The sequence below is a fragment of the Pleurodeles waltl genome, chromosome 2_2 (assembly GCF_031143425.1).
Source record: "Pleurodeles waltl isolate 20211129_DDA chromosome 2_2, aPleWal1.hap1.20221129, whole genome shotgun sequence".
NCBI classification, from domain to species: Eukaryota; Metazoa; Chordata; class Amphibia; order Caudata; family Salamandridae; genus Pleurodeles; species Pleurodeles waltl.
Genome location: NC_090439.1, coordinates 395192429 through 395219566, shown reverse-complemented (window position 1 = coordinate 395219566; position 27138 = coordinate 395192429). Strand labels below are relative to the sequence as shown.

The 27138-nt window shown below is 44.9% G+C and overlaps 1 protein-coding gene across 1 annotated transcript in view; it reads left to right on the top strand.

Annotated features, from left to right (window-relative positions):
• Positions 1 to 27138, top strand: part of DOK6 (docking protein 6) — a gene marked incomplete at its 5' end in the record, with an annotated part of 934435 nt that overhangs the window by 544701 nt on the left and 362596 nt on the right. Inside the window, one exon of the mRNA XM_069219182.1 lies at positions 8593 to 8782. Coding sequence (XP_069075283.1) covers positions 8593 to 8782 — 190 coding nt within the window. The remainder of the gene's footprint in view (positions 1 to 8592; positions 8783 to 27138) is intronic.

The following is a 27138-nucleotide window of genomic DNA, read 5'->3' as shown; positions in this document are numbered from 1 at the left end:
GCACTTCATCGTGGTGGGTTCCTGTCCCAAGGAACAGTGCATAGTAGTTGGTTAGTACTCCTGGCGCAGAGCAGTGTGGCAGATAAGAACCCTTCTGTTGCTGTGCCTGAGAGACATAGTTGTCTTCTGCTAAACCGGAAAAAATGGTTACCGTGTAAAACAATCATGTTTAGAGATAGCAGTTTTGCTGTTACATAAGCTGGAGTCTTGACCTAAAATGTAAATTACAAGATGCAAGAATTGTTACAATTGCTTTTTTAATACACACATTCAACAAACGTCTATTTTATTGAATAGTACACGTGACTTCATTTGCACAAAGTCCTGGAAACAGAAGAACACAAAAATAGATTGATTCGCTGGCCAAGCAAATCATTACAAAACGACAGCTTTCCTATTACGTACTTTTACTTCCATGCTCCACAGCCCAATACTTTAATTTCACAGAACTTGGTTTAATCTGAACAAGGAATGTAATTTCCTAGATACATTGCTGAGTATCTCCTTGTTGATTTATTTGACGTTATCGTCATGTTTTCAGATTCAAAATAGTGACAATGGTAAAAATTAGAAACGTCCAATCCAATTTCCTTGTTTGCAGAATGAAATTACTTTTTTCTGCTGGTGTTTGGTTAGCGGTAATGCTTTCCAGGAACTACAACCGGCGTTTGATCTGTTGGGATTACAAACAGAGGGCGATAACAAAGATGTGAGCTCGGTCCTGCTTTTTTTTGCGTTCATAAACCAATCCATAACATAGAAAAATACTTCAAGTTCTAAACGAAAAAAACACTTTCCTTGAAGAGTAATGTGCACTTTGTTTTTCAAGAGGTCTTGTTTGAATATTTTTGACTTTTATAGCAGTTCTATGTGTTCTGGTCTTTTGTATCATTTTAACGCCCTCCAGGCAAGGTTTAAATGATGAGCCCAAACATATTCAATTCAAATTATGAAATGCATTTGGATAATTTACAACCCACTTATGCAAATCATGCTGATATTCTTTTCATCTTAAGAATGGAACCATAGAGAAACGTTCAGACCTAATTTCCATTTGTTTCGAATCATTTGCCTTAATGTTCCTGAATTCTGATGACTAATCCAAAGAACAGTCTTGGAATTACTAATATGCGTGAAAGTTAAGATACAATTTGAAGGCTCTTTCACAGTAAAATATAAATGTTGCAAATACACGTGGGTATCCCTTACCGTGGTGTAATAAAGGGTGGCTTACCTACAGGTTTCAAACTAACTGTGAAGTAACAGGCCATTAAAACTTTTTTCTGCGACAGTAGGCCTCAAACACAAGTGGGTCGGTAAAGGGATAGTTAATCCTGTTTGTAGTTTCTGCAGAGTAAATGGGAAATGATGTGAAAACCCATGTACGCACAACAGTTTCTGCATCAATCAGATTTGCTCCAAGCACATTTTACATTGATAAATGTTGACATAGTTGGCCTTCCAAAACCTTTCCGGGAGAAATTTTAGTATTGTGTTTTTTATGCAAATCATGGAATTTCAGTCCAGGTGCAAAGGTCAATTTTTGCACAGATCAGAGTTATGCACTTACTGTAATCAAGGCATGTGTGTTTTAATAACACTCCAAACGGTAAAAATTGATTGCCCAGGGTGGTGTATTTTTTCCAGATGTTCTTAATAGCTACTATTCTGACTTGCCCTCCTCGAAGTAAGAGTTAAAATGTGTATTTTGTATCTATTCGCAAGAAATCTGTTTATTTCTGCCTGTTTTAACTTAATAAATTTCCCCACACATTTTTTGAAGAAATCTGTTAGGGAAAGGTTATGTGGTGTGACAATTGTGACTCAAAGTGGATTTCTAATCTTCGCTCAACCCCCTGTTATACACAGATAAGAATTTACTGTTTATCCCGTAATTTGAGACTAAGGGCCTGATTTTGATATTTGCGGATGAGTTATTCTGTCACAATGACGACGGATATCCCGTCTGATACTTTCTAAATCCCAAAGATATAATGATACTTATGATCACAGGATGTCAATCGGTATGCATTCATTTACTAGTGGCTCATGCTAGAATGTCTCAATTGGATCATTGTAAATACATTTCTTCATTAACTAAATATATATTTTTGACTTTAATTTGACCTGTGAGTTAATGTATTTATAAAGTGACATGACCTAAGTTGCAATATGTATTGCATAATTCATATGAAGTACATTTGCAATAATACATTCATGGATAAAGAATGACAGAATTTATTTTTTTTAATTGCTCCCTGTCGACTGTTTCATCACTAATAATTTAGTTCTATATTGAAATTAAATTACTTGCTTATTGTTTCTTTAAGAATGTATCCATTTCCGAAATTCATTTGCATAAAGTGTTATTTAATTTAATGATCCCTGCTAGTCACTGCCAAAATAATAATTATTTTTGTTAACTTGCATTTTCGTACAAAGAGTGGGCATGACTCCAAAATTATGATTAAGGATTTGTTAAGCGTCCAATTTTATTATAGTGATTTGATCGTTAATGCATAACGAATAAGCTTAAACTTATGATTGTAGATGAGTGATCATTGACTCTGGAGTTATTTTTCTACATTACATGTTTAAGGAAGTGAAAAAAGCCTACTAGCACCAACCATGTGATTCATTTGGGCCATGACCTCTACACAAAAATACCCAAAGATGTTGAATTATAAAACAAATTTCGAGATAATACAATTCTTTATCAGGTAGTAAAGATGACACAAATTGAAGTGTCAGTTGACAAACCTTTTGATTTGCTTGAGAACCTTGTCCCAAATGATGCTGCCATGTTCTGGAAGGATTCTGCAGAAATGTGTTGTTCATTAATTGTACACATGCTTAAAGAGATATTAAGACAGCATAATGTTTTTTAACCTATTGCTAAAATAGTATATAAACTACCATGCTACTAGCATACTTATTTACTACTAATGTTAACCTCTACAATAGCAGTTAGTTTTTTAGGTAAATGGTTGTTCCCTTCCACAATCTTGACATATACAATACCAACAGCATAATAATTGATGGTCGGAATGCTTGAAATAATCACGGCCAGTAGTAAATACTCCAGGTCTCATTTTATTCTTGTTGAAGGTGGGGCCAGGACTGATTTGCACATGGTTGGTCACTCACTGTAATGGCTGAAACACGCAAAAAAACATGAATAGAGTGCAGCCAAGAGTAATTACCAGAGGCAGAAAGTCTTTCAAATATTGCATCCTTCATTTGTTTGTAATATAAAGTGTGTACATAGCTCTGTAGTCATTGTTAAAAAAAAGGTTAGGTTGCAGTCAATGACTTGTTCAAACATTAGGGTTTACAAGATTACAATGAGGAAAATGTAATTAATGTTGGTATGAACTTAGCCAGTTAAAAATCGTAGAATGAAAGATTACTTGTTTCTTTGCCCATACTATATGGCTTTAGGCAAACAGGGCCCTTTTCGCCATTGTGCACTTTCGCCTTTTTGGTGGGTTCGTACCAACAGACTCAGAAATGAACAGCAGTTAGTGACCTCGGTAGAGGGAGTTAATGACTACTTCCCCCTAAGCAGAGAAGTGGCACTTTAATAATATATTACAATAGTATTCCTGAATACATGAAATAACTTGAGGAGCAACACAAGTCTGCTGCTCTTTCATGGTCCTAGACATTCACGTTGTTTCACCTTGTCATTGGCCATACTGATTTAGCCAAAATACAGTGAAAAATGTGTTTAAAAAAAAAAATGGGAAAAAGGGCTGCAGAAGAAGGCTTGTGATTGCTTCCCTGAAAATAGCATCAACAAAGCGTTTGCAGTGCTAACATCACATATCTTCTTAGCATTCAGGAACAGGCAGACTTGAATCAGAAAACCACATTTCTAAAAAGTACACACAATTCTGAATTCGGCAAGGGGTCATTTGTGTAGACCCTACAAGGTTTTCCTACAGAAAATAACAGCTGAAACTAAAAAATATTGAAACTGAGCTGAAAAAGCTGCCATTTTCCTCCACGGTTTACTTTTTCCTGCGATGTTAGATTTGTGAAAGCAATATACCGTTGTGTCTACTGGCCTCTTCTAGTTGCAGGGATATATAGGGCTTGTAGGTTTATCAAGAACCCTTGATACCCAGAGCCAATAAATGAGATGCACCGTGCAATGGGTTTTCATTCTATACCAGGTATACAGCAATTCATTTGGTGAAATATAAAGAGTGAAAAATAGGAATAAAGAAAACCTTTGTATTTTCAAAATGGGCACAAGAAGAGGTGCTGAGAAACAGTGGTTATTTGCACATCTCTGAATTCTGGGGTCCCCATACTAGCATGTGAATTACAGGGCATTTCTCAAATAGACGTCTTTTTAACACACTATGGGGGTCATTCTGACCCTGGCGGTAATTACCGCCATGGCGGAGGTCGGCGGTAGCACCGCCAACAGGCTGGCGGTGCACCGCTGGGCATTCTGACCGCGGCGGTTCAGCCGCGGCCAGAAACGGAAAGTCGGCGGTGTACTGCCGACTTCCCGCTGCCCTTGAGAATCCTCCATGGCGGCGGAGCGCGGGGATTCTGACACCCCCTACCGCCATCCGGTTCCTGGCGGTTCTCCTGCCAGGAACAGGATGGCGGTAGGGGGTGCCGCGGGGCCCCTGGTGGCCCCTGCATTGCCCATGCCAATGGCATGGGCACTGCAGGGGCCCCCGTAAGAGGGCCCCACGAAGAATTTCAGTGTCTGCTTTGCAGGCACTGAAATTCGCGACAGGTGCAACTGCACCCGTCGCACCTTCCCACTCCGCCGGCTCCATTCTGAGCCGGCGTCCTCGTGGGAAGGGTGTTTCCCGCTGGGCTGGCGGGCGGACGTTCGGCGGTCGCCCGCCGGCCCAGTGGGAAAGCCACAAAAAGGGACTTTTTCCTCACATTTCGGTGACAGAAAGTTCTGGAATCTGAGAGGAGCCACACATGTCCTTCCACCCAGCATTCCCCAAAGTCTCCTGATAAAATGGTACCTCACTTGTGTGGGTAGGCCTAGTGCCCGCAAAGGGAAATGCCCCAAAACACTATCTGGACACATCTAAATTATCAAATACAAAACTACCTGTTTTTGCAGGGGGCACCTGTGTTTTTGGTCCTGGGGCTCAGCAGCCATACAGGGAAACCAAGCAAACCCGGACATTTCTGAAAACTAGACACCCGAGGGAGTACAGGGGGGTGTGACTTACGTGGGTCACCCAGTGTCCTCAGCAAACCTCAAATTTAGCTAAAAAATCAAACATTTCCCACATTTCTGAGTGGGATCAGTGTACCAGGACGAATTTCCTACCATCTAACGTTCCCCTCAGTCTCCTGGTAAAAATGATACCTCACTTGTGTAGGTGGGCCAAGTGTCTGTGACAGGGAAGAGCCAAAAACATGTTGAAATTGAAGGGGAACCGAAGCGGGTCCAAAAGGGCAGTTAAAAAAAAACATTTCTAGGCTGACAAGTAGGGCAGAATTTTTATTGATATTGATGCAACAATGCTGGGTGATAGGAATTTTGTGGATTCCTGCACATTCCGGAAGGTTCCATCACAAAAATGAGGAAAAAATGTGTGATTTCCAGCAAAGTTGAAGGTGTGCAGGGCATTGTGGGTAAGAAAATGGTGTGGGGTGCATGTGAAGCACACCACCCTGGACTCACCCTGATGTTTAGTTTTGATATGTGTCTAGGTCTTGTGGATTTCTCTACATGGCAGATTCCCAAAGTCCAAAAAGTGCAGCGCTCACCATTCCAAGTGGGACGATTTTGAGAGTTAGCCAAGCTCTCATGGCCCAAATGTAAAACCAAAATCCAAAATAATCAAATGTGCTCTTGCTTGCCATGGGATAAGATGTTTTAGTGTGTGGGGGGGAGAGCTGTTACCCCCTTCAGTTGGGGTGGGGGCATAGCCATGCCCATAGTGGTTGGTAGCCACCACTTCACTATTTTTTTTTTTAATTCCCTGGCATCTAGTAGACTTTCTGCCCCCCCAGGGGTGTGGCTCGGGGTAATTGCCCCATCTGCCCACTGGCGGACAGAACAACTTTGGCCCCATTTCTTTGGGGTGGGGGTATGGCCATACCCCATCTCCTTATTTTGAAAAAAAAAACTTCCCTGGTCTCTGGTGGGCTTTCTGCCGCCTTGGGGGCAGATGGTCCTTCCAAAAATAGGCTATTTTCCCCCCAAGGGGGGCAGATATGGCAAACAGTAATGTGCCCCCAAGGGGAGCGACCCTTGCCCAAGGGGCTGCCCCCTCCAAACAAAAGGCACACATGCCAATCCCTGGTGCCTAATTGGTTTCTGCCCCCCTGGGGGCAGATTGGCCTAATAGAAATAGTGGCCTAATATGAATTTTGCCCCCAGTGGAGCAACCCTTGCCTAAACGGTTGCTCCCGACGTATAAAAATAAATAAATTAAACAAATTTTTTTTTTATCCCTGGTGTCTAGCAGTTTCTGCCCACCCTGGGGCAGATCGGCATAATTATAATAGGCCGATCTGCCCCCAGGGGCCTAAAATAAATTGTCCCCCTTAGGGGAGCGACCCTTGCCTAAGGCGTCGCTCCCCTTGTGTGAAAGTGACGCAAAACAATAAAAATCTCTGGTGTCTAGAGGTTTTTGCCCCCCGTGGGGGCAGATTGGCACAATAAAAATAGGCCGATCTGCCCCCAAGGGGGGCAGAAATGGCCTAAAAATAATTTTGCCCCCAGGGTGGTGACCCTTGCCTAAGGGGTCGCTCCCCACATATAAAAAAAATCTAAAGTGAACAAAAGCATTTTTTAGTACTGGTGTCTAGCGGTTTCTCCCACCCCCCCCCCCCCGGGAGCAGATCAGCCTAATTTTAATAGGCTGATCTACGCCCAGGGGGGGCAGAAATGGCCTAAAATAAATTTCCTCCCTGGGGAGCGGCCCTTGCCCAATTGGCTGCTCCCCTTATGAATAAATATAAATAAATAAAAAAAATCCCCTGTGTCTAGTGGTTTCTGCCTCCCTTGGGGGCAGATTGGCCTAATAAAAATAGGCCGATCAGCCCCCAAGGGGGGCAGAAGTGGCCTAAAATGAATTTTGCCCCCAGGGGAGTGACCCTTGCCTTAAGGGTTGCTCCCCATGTGTAAAAAAATAAAGTAAACCAAAATTTTGTTTATCCCTGGTGTGTAGTAGTTTCTGACCCCCCTGGGGGCAGATCGGCATAATTATAATAGGCTGATCTGCCCCCAGGGGGTGCAGAAATGGCATACAAATAAATTTCTCCCCTGGGGAAAAGCCCTTGCCCAAGGGGCAACTCCCCTAATGTATAAAAATAAATAAATAATACATTCCCTGGTATCTAGTGATTTCTGCCCCCCTTGTGGCAGATCCGATTGGCCTAATAAAAATAGGCCAATCTGCCCCCAAGGGGGGCAGAAATAACCTTAAATTAATTTTGCCCCCAAGGGAGCAGCCCTTGCCGAAGGGGCTGCTCCCCTTGTTCAATGATAAAAAAAAAAAAAGAATTGGTGTCTAGTGGCATTTCTGCTGCCCGATCGCATCTTGATCGGGCAGCAGAAATGCTGAGAAAGACATCACAGGAAAGGGGCATGGAGAAAGACAGTGACTCATGGCTGAACGATTGCAACAGTCATTTTCCAAGGCTTCTAAATCACCTACTCATAAGGCCAGGATTGTCATCCACATTCCATAGAAAAACGGTGGAAGGCAGCAGTATTATCACAGTAAATCATAAATTACTGTGATTTTCATAGGCCAACACATCTATGGGACATGAAATATTTCATTATTAGATGGAGAGGCCGTTTAATTCCTGAATGGGCTATCTTCAGGCTATGAGGAAGGTATAATCCAAATACTCATTAGCTGACTGTAGCTAATCAGAACTCTTGAAATAAAATAGGACTCTCTGGTTAGACCCCTCTTATTGGATGATAGCAGCCCAGTCTTCAAAACAATGGGTAGGCGATGCCTCACTTTGTTGTTATGCTATTCGGGGAGGCTCAGGACACACAATTGTAAGTGTTTTCTCAAGTTTCATGGTAGGACTCAGCCTTTTCCTGTAGTTCTCCCACAGAAAGGAATACATTTTTGTGTCCCAGTCCACTGCGTGGATGAAATAAAAAAAAGGCAGATTCCACCTAGTTTATCCACTCATTTTTCACTTCTATGAAATATTATGCTCATCCCCACCTACAACCCTTTACAAGTGATCTGAATTGTGTCTTCAGTCCGCAGGAGTCGGAAGTTGAAAGCCCACATAAATCACATACAATGGGGCCCAGTTTGGGCTCTCAGAACAGGTAATCTTTAAATTGTTCTATTGAATCCACAAATCTGTGTACGTTTCGATTGCAAACTACCAACAAGCCATGGTCAGTTTCTCTTGTGTGTAATAGCGTGTGTTTGGATCAAAATGACTAAGCCCATAATGAAGTTCAAGATTATTTTTTTTGACATTTGTAAAGACAACAATTGAATTACTGTGTATCAACATGTCATGATGAGAAAACATGAAATGCCGTGAGAATTACAGTATTTCATTTTATTTTAACGTTGATTTATTTTATCTCCTCCCTTTACTTCTTTTCAGAGAGATTTAATGTATATCTTATGCCTACACCAAATTTAGACATCTATGGGGAATGCACCATGCAGATTACACACGAGAACATCTATCTCTGGGACATTCACAATGCTAAAGTGAAGCTGGTTATGTGGCCACTTAGTTCTTTGAGGAGATATGGCCGAGATTCTACCTGGTTTACATTTGAATCCGGAAGGTAAGATATCCAATCCTTTTTTTCCTGTTCAATTGGGTTCGGCATTCAGATATTCAAAGTGACATTTGTGTACTATTCTGTTACCTATTTTTTAGATGCGGTTCTGAATTTGTTAAGCACAGACCCCATACACATACGTCAAATATTTTTAACAAAACTATATTCACTGGAAAAGTATAGACTGAGTGAATACACTCTGAGGAATCATTGAACAAAAGAGAGGCTTGGTATTTTAACTCAGAATGTTCTTGAATAGATGTGAATTTAGGGATTTTCTGAAGTGAGTAGAAAATTGGCCAACCCTATCTTCTCCATGAACATATTTCTGAGACTGGTACACCTTCAACTAGAAGGTATGAACCCTGATTTAGAGTTGAGTGTTAATGGAAAATCATTTGATTTTTAAAAGTGCTGAGCCCTGAGGGCAATTCTTTCCTGGCATTTTCCCCACCGTAGGGATAGTGTGTTAAAGGAAATTTCATTAGTGAATTTAGCACTTCCTCTGAAGAACCTATCATTACAATTCATCTCTTAGTTAGGAAAATAGTTTAATATTATATCTTTCATTACTTTCAGCATCTATAGAATGGTCTGTGTCTTGCTTTTTGTGTGTGTATTCCTATTGCTGGTTATATGTATCTTTCTATTTGACCGGGCCAATTCCTGCCATATGCCGAACTGAAAAGTGTAACACAGGAAGTCTTGGTTGGGTTTCCAACCGCCCAACAGCCCACTCGAGTGTTGGGTGGCCTGCTTCAACTGGGAGATGGTGGTCCCTAATTTAATTATTCTATAAGGCCATCAGAGGTGATAAGGTGTTGCCCCAGTGTGCTGCACGAGATGCCTGAGCGAGGGAATTGGGGGAGAAAATAACAGACGCCAAATGGGCACAAATATGTATGTTGGTGAAAAATGTGTCCTGTAATCAGAGGTTTAAATTGCTCCATTTCAGTTTTTTACATCGTACCTATGTGACCCCCGGACGCCTGAATAGACTAACTCTCGGCAAGGGGTGTGAGATGTGGGGAGCTGGATGCTAGTTTTTGCGTCTGGCCTCGTCCTGTGCGGGGGTGCAAGGATACTGGGAGGCCCTACTGCCAAAAATAGTAGAAGCAACTGGCATTGAGATTCCCTTGACTCCATTGGGTAGGTCACTCCCCCGCCACTGCAGCTCCACCTGCCCTGCCACCTGTGTGTAGGTCCTCTGCACCTGCTTCCAGTCTGCCGTTCTCTCTCCTGTCGCTGCTCTCCATCTAGCTGCCTTTCTCATCCTGTTTCCTTTCTCTCCTGACTCCTTCTTCACCTTGTTGCCTTTACTCTCGTGACTTTGCCTTCATATCGTTTCTCTTTCTCTCCTGACTCCCTCTTCACCTTGATTTACTCTCGTGATTCTGCCTTCCATATCGTTTCTCTTTCTCTCCTGACTCCTTCTTCACCTTGTTGCCTTTACTCTCGTGATTCCCTCTTCCATTTCGTTTTTCTCTCTTTTCTCTTTTCTCTCTTCTCTCTCTTGATGCCTTGCTCCATCTCCATCTTTTTTGCCCCTCTTGCCTTTCTTCTTAAATTCTTTTCCGTTTTTCCCTCTAGTTGCCTTTCCGCTCTACCGCCTCCCGTTCCCCCACTTTCCCGCCGCTGCCCCGTGCCGCCCCGCCCCGTGCCCATTTGCTGCCCTCCCTCCCGCCTCCCGCCCCCCAGCTGACCCCTCCTCCCCCCCTTCCCTCTCATGGCGGCCGCACGCAGCGGGCGCGCCAAAGGCAAGCCCGTCCACGCCTGGACCGCGCCCTGCACCAGAACCCCTGGCCCCCACCGCACCCAAACCCCCCATCTCAGATACAACGCCGTCTCCCTCCATGCATTCAACCCCGGGCAAACCGCCAACTGCTACCAGGCCAGCCCCAAACGCACTCATGGACCCTTCGCTTGTCAAGCCTGCAAGTACACCTTCCACCAAGCCTGCAATCCCTCCACCAGCCCGCGCACCAACAACCACCTCAAGTGCATCCTCCTCAACACACGCTCCATCCACAGGCACGCCATCGAGCTATTGGACCTCCTGGACACTACGGCTCATGACGTCGCCTTCGTCACAGAAACCTGGATGAACGCCTCCTCAGCTCCCGACATCGCCATTGCCATCCCCGACGGCTACAAGATCGCCCGGAAAGACCGCGCCAACCAAAACGGGGGAGGAATCGCCATCATCTACAAAAACTCCATCAACATCACGACCACCACCGAAGACACCCCCCTCGTCGCCGAACACATGCACTTCCAGATCCACACCGACCCCAGGACCACCCTCAGAGGTACTCTCGTCTACAGGCCCCCTGCTCCACGCGCCCTTTTTAGCGAATCCATCACCGACTTCATCACCCCGCACGCCCTAACCTCACCAGACTACATCCTCCTCGGGGACATAAACTTCCACCTGGATAAGAACAACAACACCAATACCGCCACCCTGCTCGACAACCTCGCCAACATCGGACTCAAGCAACTGGTGAACACCCCCACCCACTCTGCTGGCCACACGCTCGACCCCATCTTCTCCGCCAGCAACCACATATCCTTCAGCCACTCCTCTGAACTACTCTGGACCGACCACAGATGCGTCCACTTCACCTTCAAACGTGAGACCTACCACCTCTGCACACAACAAATCCCCCGCAGACCCTGTAACAAAATCTCCACAGAACAGCTACTCGCAACTCTAAACCACAACCAACCAGCCATCACCACCGACGCCAACAATGCAGCCCTCAGCCTCACACAGTGGATCACTAACTGTGCCGACGACCTCGCCTTCTCAGGAACCACCCAAGAGAGACCAACATCAGGAAACCCCCGTGGTTCACTGAAGCCCTCAAGGAATCCAAGAAATCCTGCCGCACCCACGAAAAAAACTGACGCAAAGAACACACCGCTGAAAACATGTCAGCCCTCAAGTCCGCCACCCGCGAACACCACCAGCTGATCCGCTCCACCAAAAGGGCATCTTTCAAAGAGAGACTTGACAACAACACCCACAACAGCAAGGAACTCTTCAACATTGTCAAAGAGCTCTCCAACCCCAACGCCAGCTCCAACACCATCACGCCCTCACAAGAACTCTGCAACTCCCTCGCCACTTTCTCCCATCAAAAGATCACCGACCTACACAACAGCTTCGGACCCCAAACCCCGCCACCCACCACTGAACCAACAGCTCCAGCCACTACCCTCAACGCCTGGACCCCCGTCAGCACCGAAGAGACCAGAATCACCATGAACACTATCCACTCCGGCTCCCCATCGGACCCATGCCCCTATCACATCTTCAACAAAGCCGACGCCATCAGTGCCCCCTATCTCCAAAGCATCATCAACATCTCGTTCGCATCTGCCACCTTCCCCGAGAGCTGGAAACACGCCGAAGTCAACGCTCTCCTGAAAAAACCCACATCTGACCCCAACGACCTGAAGAACTTCCGCCCCATCTCTCTTCTCCTCTTCCCGGCCAAGGTCATCGAGAAGGCCGTCAACAAGCAACTGACCAACTTCCTTGAAGACAACAACCTGCTCGACCCCTCCCAATCGGGTTTTCGCACCAACCACAGCACGGAAACAGCCCTCATCGCAGTCACCGACGACATCAGAACCCTGATGGACAACGGCGAAACTACCGCCCTCATCTTCCTGGACCTCTTGGCTGCATTCGACACCGTATGCCATCGCACCCTAATAACCTGCTTCCGCTCCACTGGAATCCAAGGTCAGGCCCTAAGCTGGATCATCTCGGTCCTTTCTGACCGAACCCAAAGAGTCTACCTCCCGCCCTTCCGCTCAGAACCCACCGAGATCATCTGCGGCGTTCTACAAGGATCTTCGCTCAGCCCTACACTCTTCAATATCTACATGAGCCCCCTCGCGAACATCGCTCGCAAACACAACATCAACATCATCTCCTACGCCGACGACACACAGCTGATACTCTCCCTCACCAAAGACCCAGCCACCGCTAAAGCCAACCTCCATGATGGAATGAAAGACGTCGCAGAATGGATGAAGCTCAGCCGACTGAAGCTGAACTCTGACAAGACGGAGGTCCTCATCCTCGGGCACTCCCCGTCCGCCTGGAATGACTCATGGTGGCCCACGGCTCTGGGCACCGCACCAACCCCCTCTGACCACGCTCGCGACCTCGGATTCATCCTGGACCCCCTCCTCTCAATGACCAAGCAAATCATAGCCGTCTCGTCCGCCTGCTTCTACACCCTCCGCATGCTCCGAAAGATCTTCTGCTGGATACCCACCGACACAAGGAAAACTGTTACCCACGCCCTCGTCACAAGCCGACTGGATTACGGAAACACCCTATACGCAGGAACCACCACCAAGCTACAGAATCGTCTCCAGCGAATACAGAACGCCTCTGCACGCCTCATCCTTGACATACCGCGCCACAGCCACATATCCGCCCACCTGAAGCACCTGCACTGGCTGCCCGTCAACAAGAGGATCACCTTCCGGCTCCTCACCCACGCACACAAAGCCCTCCACAATAAGGGCCCGAATACCTCAACAGACGCCTCTCGTTCTACACGCCCACCCGCCAGCTCCGCTCCGACAGCCTCGCTCTCGCCACCGCCCCTCGCATCTGCAGAACCACCGCTGGAGGCAAATCCTTCTCCTACCTGGCGGCCAAGACATGGAACTCCCTCCCCGTTCACCTTAGAACCACCCAGGACCACCTCGCCTTCAGGAGACGCCTAAAGACCTGGCTTTTTGAGCTGCAGTAAATCCCCCCCCTAGCGTCTTGAGACCCTCAGAGGGTGAGTAGCGCCCTTTATAAATGCCTTGATTGATTGATTGGCTTGCCTTCTGGGAGTGGTGTCAAGGCCCAGGGGACGATAAATTCATCACAGGATGACCCAACTGGCTCTACTGCTGGGCAAAAGACGAGTGGCCATTTTTTGGATGAGCACCTGAGGAACAGTAGGGTCTTCATAGCAGAGGGATCTCTTTGAATGGGGTGTGGCAGAAGAGGTACATAGGCATATTGCTCGCAAGGGCAGGCAGGCCTCAGAGGTGATCATGTTCTGGGAGTCTCTTCTTCATAACTTTACAAAGGAGGATGAACACAAATCAACTGAAGGCTCTAGTGAGGGGGACTGATGAGGGGCCCCACTGTATTTCAGCACTGTGGCTCGGATGGCCAACTGTGTTATTGCGTGGTTCCTTCCTTTGTAAGCTGACAGGTTCACTAAGCTTCTTAGTGCCTTGAACTGTCTGGGGCCCTGCTTAGTCGAAAATGTGACCCTGGATGGTAGTACTACCCTTTCTTTCTTTTGTGAATATGCTGCATTGAATTTAACGGTGAAATCATTCCTCCATTGACCTATCAATATGCAATGGTTGTTATACTTATATGTTGTTCTATTGTCCAAACCAAAAAATACCAATAAATAAATGTATTTAAAAAAAGAACTTTCAATGCAGAGCATCATAGTTCGAGAATGCTTTTTGCTTCCATCTAACTTTAATGAGAGTATTAATTATTAGTGTAATCACTGTTTTTGGCATGTTTCTAAAGTTGAATCTACATGAACAACTCTGTTTAATGGGGCAGTGTTTTATGTATGCAGGACCATGAGAATGGCACTCTCTGAGACAAGCACATGGTCTCAACCACTTGTTTGAGGCTTTCACACAAAGTCAAGGGCTTCATTTTGTTGTGAAGGTGCTATTAGTAATGTGCTGATTTGGTGAGGTCTGAAATAGGTTCCTCAGAATTCAGGTGGGTTGCTAGAGGAACCCTTTATAGTTCTTAACATTTTCATATAGATTTTAAAAATAGTTTGAACTAGAACTCATACTTGAGGCATTCTAGAAGCAATATCAAGGAGAGTGACGTGAAAGGGTTGACTAAGGACCTTGTGAATAGAATGATTGTCATTAAAATGCTTGTACTTCATTGGATGTGCAATACTGCATTATGGAAAAAAAACGTTTAGATATCTGCTTGGCTTGAAGGAGGAAGGAGAAAGGTGAGGATAATGATGACGCCAGATAGCAGAAAGGGGGGCGGGGATAAATGAGAGGAAGGCATGTATTAGAGGAGTAAGTTGTCATTTCACTGCTCCCCACAATTGAATTGCCATAATTAGTCCCCAAACAAGTTTCTCCCAAATTATTGAGATAAAATAAGAAACAGGCTGTCAAGTCGGTTGGAGAAAGGTTTGTGTTTGGCCCAGGCTGGGTGTGCTAGTTTATATATTGTGGCTTTATTCTTAATACAGACTCAAATATGTGGGGTGGGGCAAAACTGGATTTAGTGAGGCAGCAGCCCTCACAGTTTACAAAGAAATCCTGCTCTGCCAGTTCTTAAATGGCTCCACATCCATCCAGCATCTACATGGTTTCCCTGTTATTTGAATTCTACATTTTAACATGTTGCCCTGTTCTCCTGCAGTCTCAAAGACTGCCCCAAACTCTCCTGGTGCTACTGAGAGTCTCACCCTTGCCCGAGGTGCCCCCTCCAACCTCTGGGTCTCAGAAGTGGATTCTGCAGCTGAAATCTGCCAAAACCGATGCATCCCCTTGAGCACAGCAGAAAAGTTGACGCATCACCACAAGGACAGCAGACAATTGATGAATCACCCATGTGTGGCAGAGAAATCTCATCTCCAAGGACGATGCTGCGGATGTCCGGAGACACATCATGTTTGCCCCAACTGAGCCCACCGACGATGCAGTGATCCGACTGCGTGGAAAATACTGATGCATTGTGCCCTCAACATTTTCACATCACTCCACCAAAAGTACTGTTTCAGTGGGCCCTGCATGGGTTTTGTAGTTGGCCTACTCTCCATCGCAGTTGGCCTGGATTTTGGATTTGCACCGGTCCTTCGCAACATCAAGTAACCTTTTGACCGTTGATGATTTCTAAGCACTGTTTTCACTTTTAGGGCCTGATTATGAGTTTGGCGGTCTTAGGACTGCCATGTTGGCAGTGGCGGTTGTACCGTCAACAGGCTGGCAGAGAAGATTGCCAAATTACGACCATGGCGGTATTCACAAAAGAATACAGCCAAACCACGGATGGCACCGCCTCTGCGGTCAGGCCACCATGGACAATGATGGCCACCTGCGGAAAGGAGGGGACCATAACAAGCACAAACAAACACACATCACCACATATCTGACATACCATTCACCACACACGCTCATGAACACAGTCCAGGCACACAAAGGCGCACAACACTGCAACAAACACATGTCAACACAAGCACCACTAAATGCTATCACAACAACATTTCTGCAACATACACATGCCCTTCACACAACACACATCCATCAATGGGAGACAATTGCACTGCACACAACCTCACATGCTCCCCAGATAAAATAGGTAGCACACCCACCACTTACACACAATTACTCACACACAAACAATGTCAGCCAGGAACAGATCTGCCCTAACAAAAGAAATGCAGGACAAAGATGTAACTTCAAAACCAATAACTGGTTTGCTCAAATATGTAATGAAGGAATAAATATTTTTCAAATGTCCATGGCCAGAAGCCAGTCCAAAGTACCAATGTGCAACATGCATACAATGCACATGTGTGTGCCCCCAACTTGACTCCTGACTGCCATGTAACCTCCACAGGGAGGGGCATCAAGGTGGCAGGCAGGCACCTCAGGGATTAGGGGGACAGGAGGGGGGAATTGGGGTTTGGATTGAGAAGGGGACCTTGGGGTTTGGGATTGAGAGGGGGGTTTAGGTCTAGGCTTAGGGAAGGATTGGGTACTCTTGGGAGGGGTAGATGTCTTAGCGGAGGAGGGGCATGGGTATTTGTGGGACGTCAGGGGAGGTTTTGGAGGTGAAAGGGTTGCATTTAGGTAGAGCTACAGAACATTGAGGGTATCATGGGGTGGGAGAGGAGTAGGGAAAAGGGCAAACACCAAAAGGAATGCTTTTTTAGACCCATGGAGATGGTCATGGCAAAAGGCTTTGGGTGTGGAGGCAGAGGGAGTGATTGTCAGGTGTTGATGTGGGTGTCTTGGGTGTATGTTTGTGAGAGGCATGCTTGTGGGTGGTGGGTGTCTGTTGGGTGGGTGAGTGTGGGCGTTTATGTCTGAGGTGGAGGTGCTGGGAGATGCTGTGGTGGGTCGGTGAGTGTCTGTTGGGGTGGTTACTGCAGGTATGGTGGGTGTGCTGCATGTAGGCATTTCTGTGGTTGTGGTGTCTGAGGATGTAGTAACTGGGGTGGATGTCTGAGGGTCTGCTGTTGTGCTGTCTGTGGGTAAGATTGGTGTAGTGGCTGGATCTGTGAATGTTGCTGTGGTGTCTTTAGGTTTGTCTGGTATACTGTCTGTGATTTAGGGGTGGTGGGGGTGTCAGGGCAGGTTGTGACTGTTGCTTGTCTGCAGGTCTATGTTGTTTGTGTGCATGCCAGTGCTTTATCTCACGGTGCTTGAGTTTGTCACAGCTACCCATTGGATGTTAAGGTGGATGCATGCTTGTCTGTCTGTGTGCTTTGGGTAGGTCGAGGAAGAGGGGTTTGGAATTGGGAAGAGGAAGGCGGAGGGGGACGGAAGACAAAGGGTGACTGGCTGGAATCAGTGTGGAGGCCAGAGCCTGAAAGGAACTCTGAAGGCCAGTCAGTGCACTGTGAATGCCCTCCAGGAACGTGTTATTCTATTGGCCTTGAGTTGTTTGTCCCTGGATGGCTTTCAGGATGGTCAGTTGACCCACAGAGATCAAACTCAGGAGGTCAATAGCCTCCTCACTGAGAGCAGAAGGGCTGACAGGGGCGGGGGTAGAGGTGCCTGCAGCAAAGGAAATGCCAACCCTCGGGTGAGAGGGCACAGCCAACTGGGTGGGGAGCTACTGGGAGGGTGGTGGTAGAAAGGGAGGGTGGTGGGCAAAGATGGTACGGGGCTGGTCCCAGATGGGTCTGCAACTGCCAGGGTGTGTTCACTGGAGGAGGATTCTGAGGATGATGACATGGATCCTGTCTCTCCCATGGCACTCCCTTCACCCTCAGGGCCACTGAGGCCCTAGCTGTCGGTGGGCTCAGCACTCTAGGTCCATTGGCCGGCAGCTACCCCACTCACCTGTGCCCCATCTCCTTCACCTTCTAATGCTGAGGCACAGAGAGAGAGAGGAAGATAGAGAGGGTCATCACATTCTTCCCACACACAAACATTACAATATGCACAACAGTAGCAATACATCTCCTGCTAGGAAAGGCCCACTCAAATACCCTTCATAGCCTACATCATTTCACAAGAAGATACATCCAACTTTCACATTTGACAACAGTTTCACCAACAAAATAAGCCAATCATCTGACCACTACTTGAAAATCCCATCACATCACCTGTTACTCAAAAGCATCATGCACCAGTTGGATTGGCTAAACCAAAACATTTTACCCCATACAGGTCATCACTGTCCATCATAACATCAGTCTAAGGAAATGCATGTGACTGATAACACAATATCATGCCTACTCCGACTCCAAACCTGCTCAGTCCATCCTGAAAAGTCATGTCCCATGAAAGGTAAATGTGATACTTCACATATGACACAGCATCTTGCCTTTCAATTACATGCCTAACTGACCATTCTGTACATTACTTACACAATGGCAAACAATCTCTGATAGATACACCACATGTGTCGTTCCCATACATTGGGCATCACTAATTCACGGTGCATGTTTGGGAAACATCAATCTAAAAACTAGTGATATATACATCAGGAGTTACTGCACCCACAAATCAGATACATTGTCCCATAGACAGCAACTTTATGTACTGCTATTGGGGGCTACCTTACACACAGGATTCGTCCACAGACAATGACATGGAGCATAGTTTCACCAACAAAACTACGGACACCATATATTGTGCTTATAACATTCCAACAGACAATCTGAATAGAAGCCTCTGCATGACAACATTAAAACACCTACATCACTAACAACCGTCCTGAATTGTGATCCTCACTACCTAAGTCCAGACTTAACACTTACACAACTGTTTATCAGTGTACCCATTAATGATACATGCACCTAGAAGAAAGCAAATTTACATATCCCACAACACCAACATGTGTATGTGATATGGAACATCTGCTACACCATTACGTCAGGCAGAAATGATCAGAACCATAACCATAATTGTCTAACCAGCCTCAGATCAGCTAAGGTAAGTCTGGGAAAAATTAGGAAACAACATATAATCCGACATGAAGGCCCTGATTTATACTTTTTGGTGCAAAACTGCACTATCACAGTTTTGCACAAAAAAGTTTAGCACTGGCTTGCACCATTTCTGTGCACCAGCTGGGCACCATATTTATGGAATGGTGCAAGCCGGTGCAAAGGGTAGGCTAGCGTAAAAAAAAAAAAAGACGCTAGCCGGGTGGGGCTTGCGGTATGGAAGAAGGGGGTTTTGCACCAAAAAATGATGTTAGGCAGGTTAGAGTAAAAAAAAATGACTCTAACCAGCATAGCGTCATTTTCTGATGCAAAACCATCCATACCACATGACTCCTGTCTTAGAAAAGACAGGAGTCATGTCCACCACCCCAATGGCCAGCACAGGGGACCAGCGTCCCCTGGCCATTGCACCCAGTGCCATATATCGGGACCCATTTCAGGGCCCCCAATGGCACTTATAAAAAAAAATACTTACCGGTACTTACCTATACTTACCTGGAATGGGGTCCCCCATCCTCTGCTGTCCCTCTGGTGTGGGGGGGGGTGTCCCTGGGGGCTGGGGAGGGCACCTGTGGGCTTTTTCCATGGTGTTCCACCATGGAAATCGTCCTAAAGGTCTCCTAAGGCCTGCCCTGACCCAGGCATTAAAAAATGCTGCAAAGCAAGCTTTATGCCATTTTTTGACCCCACCTCCCTCCCGTGCGTGATTTTAGCAAGGGGGGATAAATATGGCGTTAAGGCCATAGAGTCATTTTTTGCACGAGAACGCCTACTTTGAATCTCATTGATGCAAAGTAAGTGTCCAAAAATGACTTTAACTCCATAAATTTGGCGCAAGACAGGTCTAGCACCAAAGTATAAATATGGAGTTAGTTTTGCACCCAATTTGCGTAAACAAAATGATGCAAATTCGGTACAAAACAAGTATAAATATGTCCCGAAGTATCAATTGACATATGATGTAGGCAGCAAATAGCATATGTAGCACTCATATAGGTATGGCATTGGCCTATCTAGCATGGACAATGCAAATGGGCTAAGGGTTAAGCAGCCTAGCCGCTTGCCTTCTCTACAACAAACATATTGGAATACAAGTTTTTTACACCCATGTCACTATAATACCATGAAACATGAAGCTCTAATAGACTACATGAGTTCCACATTGTAGGATGTCCACCCTTATCAAACTTCGCATTTCCCATTGAATGAACATGACCTGAAAATGGGGACACCTCCTCAAACCTCTTAGGGACAGTACTAAGTTGGCCATAACAAAAGCCAGATTTGGATTACAGCCTCACATGAAGTGTACACTTATTTCAGGACACAGTATGACTTGGCTCATCTGTCAGACCCAATGTTCCACATAGAGCAGATCCTGTTAAATAGGAGTAGTCAGACACCTTAGAGCTACATGACTCACCATTTGGATGAATGTCCTTGGGGACACTAGGTTAGGTGGGAAGGATGACACAGCAGGTAAGATATATATATATATCTATATATCTATATCTATATCTATATATATATATATATATATATATATATATATATATATATATATATATATATATATGTATGTATATATATGTATATATATGTATATATATATATATATGTATATATATATATATATATATATATATATATATATATATGTATGTCCTCCCTTGTGCGTGGATGACTGTCTACAGAAATGACCATGTTGACTATTATTTGCCACAACTCCATTTTCCTTGCAATAGATGTTTGTTGGACCTGTGCTCCAAACAGGTGTGGCTCTATCCTTACAATTTCATCCACTATGACCCTCAACTTTTCATCAGTGAAACATGGGTGTTTTTGTGGGGACAAGGTAGTGATTGTGGAGATGGTGTGTGGGGGTATTGTAAGTGAAAGGGTGCAGTGTTTGGTAAATGGTGAGTCATAGATGAGGTGTTTTGAGTGGGTGACAGTTGTAGCGGATTGTGTGTGCTAGTGATATGTGTATTGTGAATGTTGTGCTGATGTGGGGTTGGTGCTGAGTGAAATGTGCACTTCTCCTTATATGTAAATAACATTCTGGATGCAAAGGATTGTGGGCTGTGTAGGTGTGTGTTTGCTGTGTGGATGTGTGTCAAGTGTGGGGTATTCAAACTATCCAATGTGGTGTTGTGTTCTGACTGAAGTGAGTTGAGACAGCCGTGGTTTGCACCGCCAATGGTTTTCCACCATGGAAGAACCACTGTTGTGATTTGTGGATCATAATATGATGGGAGGATTTTTGTCGAGCTAGCGGTGCTCGTGGTGGATCCTCCTCTTTTCCGTCCTCTAGTGTCCTAGCATTTTCTGAAATTTAGCTGTTTTTTGGCAGACTTTATAGTGTGACTCATAATGCAGTGGTTGTATTGCTGCCAACTTGGCAGTCTTTTAGCGGCCGCCACTGAAGGGGTCTTACTGTCAGACTGCCAAACTCGTGATGAGGCGCTAAATATTTCAAAATTCATATTGCGACTTCCACTGGATGGATTTTGGTTGTTTTGTTCTTCTTTCAGTCAGATAAATATTCCCTATATTTCTAACCTAGTGTGAGGTCTTTTTGTGGTGTTTTCACTGTGTTACTGTATGAGTTATGGGGCAAATACTTTAAACATCACCTTCTAAGTTAAGCCTGCCTGCTCTGTGCCAAGCTACCAGAGGGTGAGAAGAAAATAATTTAGATTGTGTTGTGACTTACTCTGAGTATGATTGTGGTCCCTAATTGGACAGGGTGCATACCTCTGCCACCTAGAGACTCAATTTCCACTATCCTCAGTTTTTGTCCCATTTGGACTAAGAGATTCTGGTTTTCTGACTCTGATTGTGCACCGGGTTCTGCTAACCACGCCCAGGGCCAGTGCTCTGTTTCAAGTGTATATGTTAATTAGGTGTAATTGCAATTGGTTCTGACAACATACCTGTAAGTCCCTAGTATATGGTAAGGCCTGTAGCTTTGGAGTCCCCCCAGTGGACTTATTGAACTTCAGTGTGCATTGTTTTGGTGTCTGCTGTCCCTTTAATGCCAGCCCTGCTTTGCAAACTGCTTTTAAAAAAAACTCAGTCTAAATTCGACTTTGGAATTAAAATTACTCCCATAGTCTTAAACTACCTTTTTATTGTATATAAGTCACCCCTAAGGTCTGCCGTAGGAGCCCCAGTGATAGGGTGTTTTGTCATCAAAAGCAGGGACATAATAAAATATGTTTTATATGCCATGGTAAGGGAAAAGCTGCCAATCTGGTTTACCCATTGTAGTGTGCTAGCTATATCGGCTAACATGGGAAGACTTTATTAAACTTTAATGAAGAATAAGATTTGACAGAAATGAACTAGCAACATAATTCAAAGTGCCAAAATAATAGTTACAATAAATCCAACAACTTGCTATGGTTGGATTTATTATAACTATTGCAGGATGGTAGTATTAGAACTTGTTTTCCTAAAGTTACCTAAAACAGCCCTGTAGCAGCCTCTTCTGATTTGACAGGCTGAGTCAAGCTGCTCTAATGAGGTGTGAAGTGGCCTTGGCTGAAACAAGGAGACCATCTGGTGAGAACAGATCTGCTGTTGCAGATGCCAGGACAGGAAGTGGGATGAGTAGCCATCTGGTCTTCAAAGGGGTTAAAACAGATAGTACAGGAACCAGGGCCACGCCATTTCCTGCACCCCCAGCCACACTAAAGCTCCTCTAATTAAATTAGGATAAGGGCTGGAAGGGTAGTGTAGGGAATAGTTAGCTACACCTGTGGGTTGGGTTAACCAGCCCTGGACTCCCAGGAGAGATTTTCTCCATTTTGATTTGTATTGAGATGTCCATTCTGGGGCAACAATATGCCACACTTCCAAGAAAGTGGTTATCACAGAGAGTATCAACTTGAAACCCAATGGTCAGGGATGCCCCCTCTTCCCAGCCCAGAATAAATGTGGGAGAGCTCACAGCTCCTCAAATCCCTGTCTGGAAACTTCTGGAGAAGAGGGACTGCACTACTGAACCCTTGGACTGCACATTAGATGAACTGCACTCATAGAGACTGCACCTGCTGCACACACAAGGCTTCACAACAAAAGGGCATTGTCTGCCTTAAAGGATACAGAAGTAGACTCCCTGATCAGCAACAGGTAGAAAGGTGCTGGAAGAGATCCCTGATTAAAGAAATCGGAAGAAAGATGACTGCCCTGCTGAACCCCTGCTCTGCGCCAAGAGAGGACTGCACGCACAAGGATTGCACCTTCTGCACACTCTGGGATTCACAAAAGAGGACTTTGCCTTGCTACCAAGGCTAGGGAGTGGACTCCCTGAAAGCAACAGGTAGACAAAAGATACATGAAATCCCCTACATCAGCTCCTGCAAGGACAAGCCCAGCTGACCAGCTCACTTGGACTTTAAATGATTTGACCAGGTGCATTGTGGAAATTGAAGTCACTAACGTCCAAGAGGCACCTCAGAGCTTCTGCACCATTCACCAGTGTTGTGGACCCTCAGAGACCCAAAGGAAGAAAATCCAGAAGTTTGAGAACATTTGGACTACTTTTGTCAAAAACTCCATAAGTTCACCAACCTTGATGAAGAGAGTCAAGCCGGCGGCATCAAACCACGACACAGCCTGACTTTTAGGTTTGCCCCGTTGAAAGTTCCAGAGCACTTTGACAAAGAAGACAAGGACCTGCAGGACTCTTCGAGGCACTGTGCTCAAGCAAGCTGCCCCTGTCGAACCGAAAGCTGTATTGCTGAGGACGACTGCTCTACATCAAGCGAATAAGAACCAAAAAGTGTGAAGGTAAAACCTTGACCTGCCCCACTCATTGTATCCAACCTGCCTTCTATTGAGGTCAGCCTAAAACTTTGACTTGGTCCAAATCCAGTGGAACCAGATAGCAGCGGTCAGCTCTTTTCACTTTTTAGCATTAGAAAGCAAATTTTTACATTTAATCTTTAAAAATTCATATCTCCAGTTCCAACTATGGATGTCATTTTGATGTCATTTTAAAGATAAAAATATCCTCTATTCTTCTAAATTAGTGTTGTACTTTTATTGTGTGTTGTGTCTTATTATTTACTGTTTTGGTGTTATTAAATGCTTTACACATCTGTCTCCTAAATTAAGCCTGATTGCTCATCAGCCACACTACCAAGGTTTGAGCAAGGATTAATTTAGTGAGGCTTGATTGGACCTTATTTGTCATTGTGATGTTATTACCAGTTGTAGATACCTACCTGCACCTACTAATAAACCACCTTCCAACATCCACCCAGCACTTTCAGTTGTTTGCTTATATTAGCTTCAGCATGGATATCAGTCTATGGTAGGGTGCACAAGGGAGATGCAAGACATATTTGGATGTGGGGGTAATGGTCCTGATTCACAGCAACATCATCCACAAGTATTTAACTGATGTGATTGATCCTGTACTACTGTAGTTTGTATATTTAATACCTAACATAATACACTTTCACTGATGGTGTTGTAAGTGTGTCTATTTGCTTCTCTGCCCTAACTGACGTTTTTAATTGTAATTTTTCTTTCTAATGTTTGTGAAAAGGTCCGTTTTTTGTCCCTCTTTGCTTTTTCTCTTGATTTGATTTCATGGATAACTTTAAATTAATTGACAATAAGACATTGTATGGGAATTATTTCTTTTAGAAGATCCTTTTGTTACCGCAGATTTGCTCATGCTTCTAGTGGGTGATAGGTTGTTTTTCCTTTATATGTGTAATAAAGAGGGTTGGACCAGCCTAATGGGCAATCTGTCACTGCAGATGAACAGGCTTAAAAGGGCCAGCGTGAGGGTTGTTTTTTGTAGCCCCGTGGGTCATGAGGGAATTAAAAAAAACAGCCCACACAGTGGTCCTTTCAAGGTGGTTTATTGGGCAAAGACAGTTTCCCATAAGGCCTTCCCAACTCTAAATGCATTATATGTATATTACAGAGTCAACAAAACCCCGGAGACCGCGACTACATTTTAGCTCCAATTTATTTTTTCGTTTCATGTTTTCATCAGCATATTTTGTTCAACAGACTTGCAAGGATTTAAGTCCGCTTCTCCTTCGCTGATCACAATCTGCTTGAAAGCATAATGCCTGTCTCAGCAGTATTTCGTACACACTGTTCAATAATGTATTTTTTCAAAGCCTGTCTACCGGAAATAATGTTGTCACTTTGTGCACTCGGTTTATGCAATGTGTTTCAACCGGGAAACATCCTTTTTTACGGCTTTTTTTTTCCGAAAGTCGTGGTTAACGAAAGCGCAACAACGCTTTTTTTAACCACGACTCCGGTTTTTTGTGCCTTAACTACGTATGTTCTGAACAACGAATATGTGTGGTTAAGGTACAAAGAAGGGAGTTGGCGAAGGTAAGTGGAGGGTTTAGGTTTTGGGGAGGGGATGGGGGGTCAGGGGGTTTTAGGTTTTGGGGTGGGGTGGGGGGGTGGGGCGTTTTTGGTTTTGGGGAGTGGGTGGGGGATTAGGGGGTTTTAGGTTTTGGGGGGGTGGGGCGTTTTTGGTTTTGGGGAGTGGGTGGGGGGTCAGGGGGTTTTAGGTTTAGGGGTGGGGTTGGGGGGGTGGGGCGTTTTTGGTTTTGGGGAGGGGGTGGGGGGTTTTAGGTTTTGGGGTGGGGTTGGGGGGTTGGGCGTTTTTGGTTTTGGGGAGTGGGTGGGGGGTCAGGGGGTTTTAGGTTTTGGGGTGGGGCTAGGGGGGTGGGGCATTTTTGGTTTTGGGGAGGGGGTGGGGGGTCAGGGGCTTTTAGGTTTTGGGGTGGGGTTGGGGGGGTGGGGGATGTAGGGTGAATGGTGCCTATTGCTAATGCTTTTATCAGGAATGCCTTTACAACGAAATATCGTTGTTAAGGCATTCGTGGTAAAATCATTAGTAGTAGCAACGAGGTCAGTGGTCCGACCTCGTTGTTAAGGCAGTAGTTGTTTTTGAAGTCGTTGTTTCGTCGTACAATCGTTTCAACCAGGTTCTAGACTGTGAATTAATGATTGTGTATTTAAGAGCTAAGTGGAGCTGTGTGGTCCTGGTGTTTTCTCAGGCATTTGTTCTAAAGAAAGTAAATACAAGTCAACTGAAAAGTCATCTGCTTCTGCTAGCAATTTTAAAGCAAGAGAAGATACAACAAGCATTGGCGAATTCAATGTTTCACTTTACTTAAGCATCCAATAGCAAATGTAATAGGTCTCATCTTTTTGTTGAGGGGAGTGTTTGGTAATAGTTGTGTGACTTTGTACGTGTTAACTCCAGTTGCCCTAGTAAGAAAATATGATAATAAATCAACCACTTGAGTGGTCAAATTACATATATCATTAGGTTCTAAAACACTCATCCCATTGACGTTAACAATCTATTATTTAATGTTTGTATCTGATGGATACTTTTAACTGCAGACTCCTCATCAGTGGAACATTCCCCAGGTGCCATATTGGACCTAGAGGCTTTTCATAGCAGTGCTACTTCATGTCACCGCTGCTTCATTCTTCCCCAGAAGTGACAGTCGGATAGTGTCACCCCTGCATGTCAAAGTCAGTTTCTTTCTTTCCATGACTTTGCATGCCTATCCAAAGCCCAGCTCTCTCTTTTGTCTGTATTGATGATTTTCCAAATCGAAATTCAATGTGCAAGTGTTGGAGGCTGGCCCTCTATGTAGTGTACAAAACCAGGTACACTATGCAGAGGGTCCGGACAACCACATGTTAGTTCAGGGGTAAAAATCAGACCACCTAATGCTCTAATTTTTAAGGTAGATGGTTGAGCAGTTAGGCTAATCTGGGAGAAGTGCTAAGTATTTGCTGTACTCACAAATCGAGTCATCCACCACACACACTCAATGAATAATTTGAGACCAGAATTTATAAAAAATACTTCAGACTTTTATATAACTTGTAAGACCAAAATCTTCACAATACGTTAACTACTTTTTGAGTTATAACTTTTAAAAGTTTTAATAAAGTTAGTCTTTCTATGCCTAATTACGAACCAAAGGGATCAATAGGCAGTCACCTTTAAAAATGCATTAAAAATTGCACGTTGAGTTACCAGTCTCTTCTTTTGCAGGGTGGTTGCAGTGGGCATTGTGCACCTCGTGCCAGCTGGAGAGCCTCGGGCAGCTCCCAGTTCTGGCGGGAGCA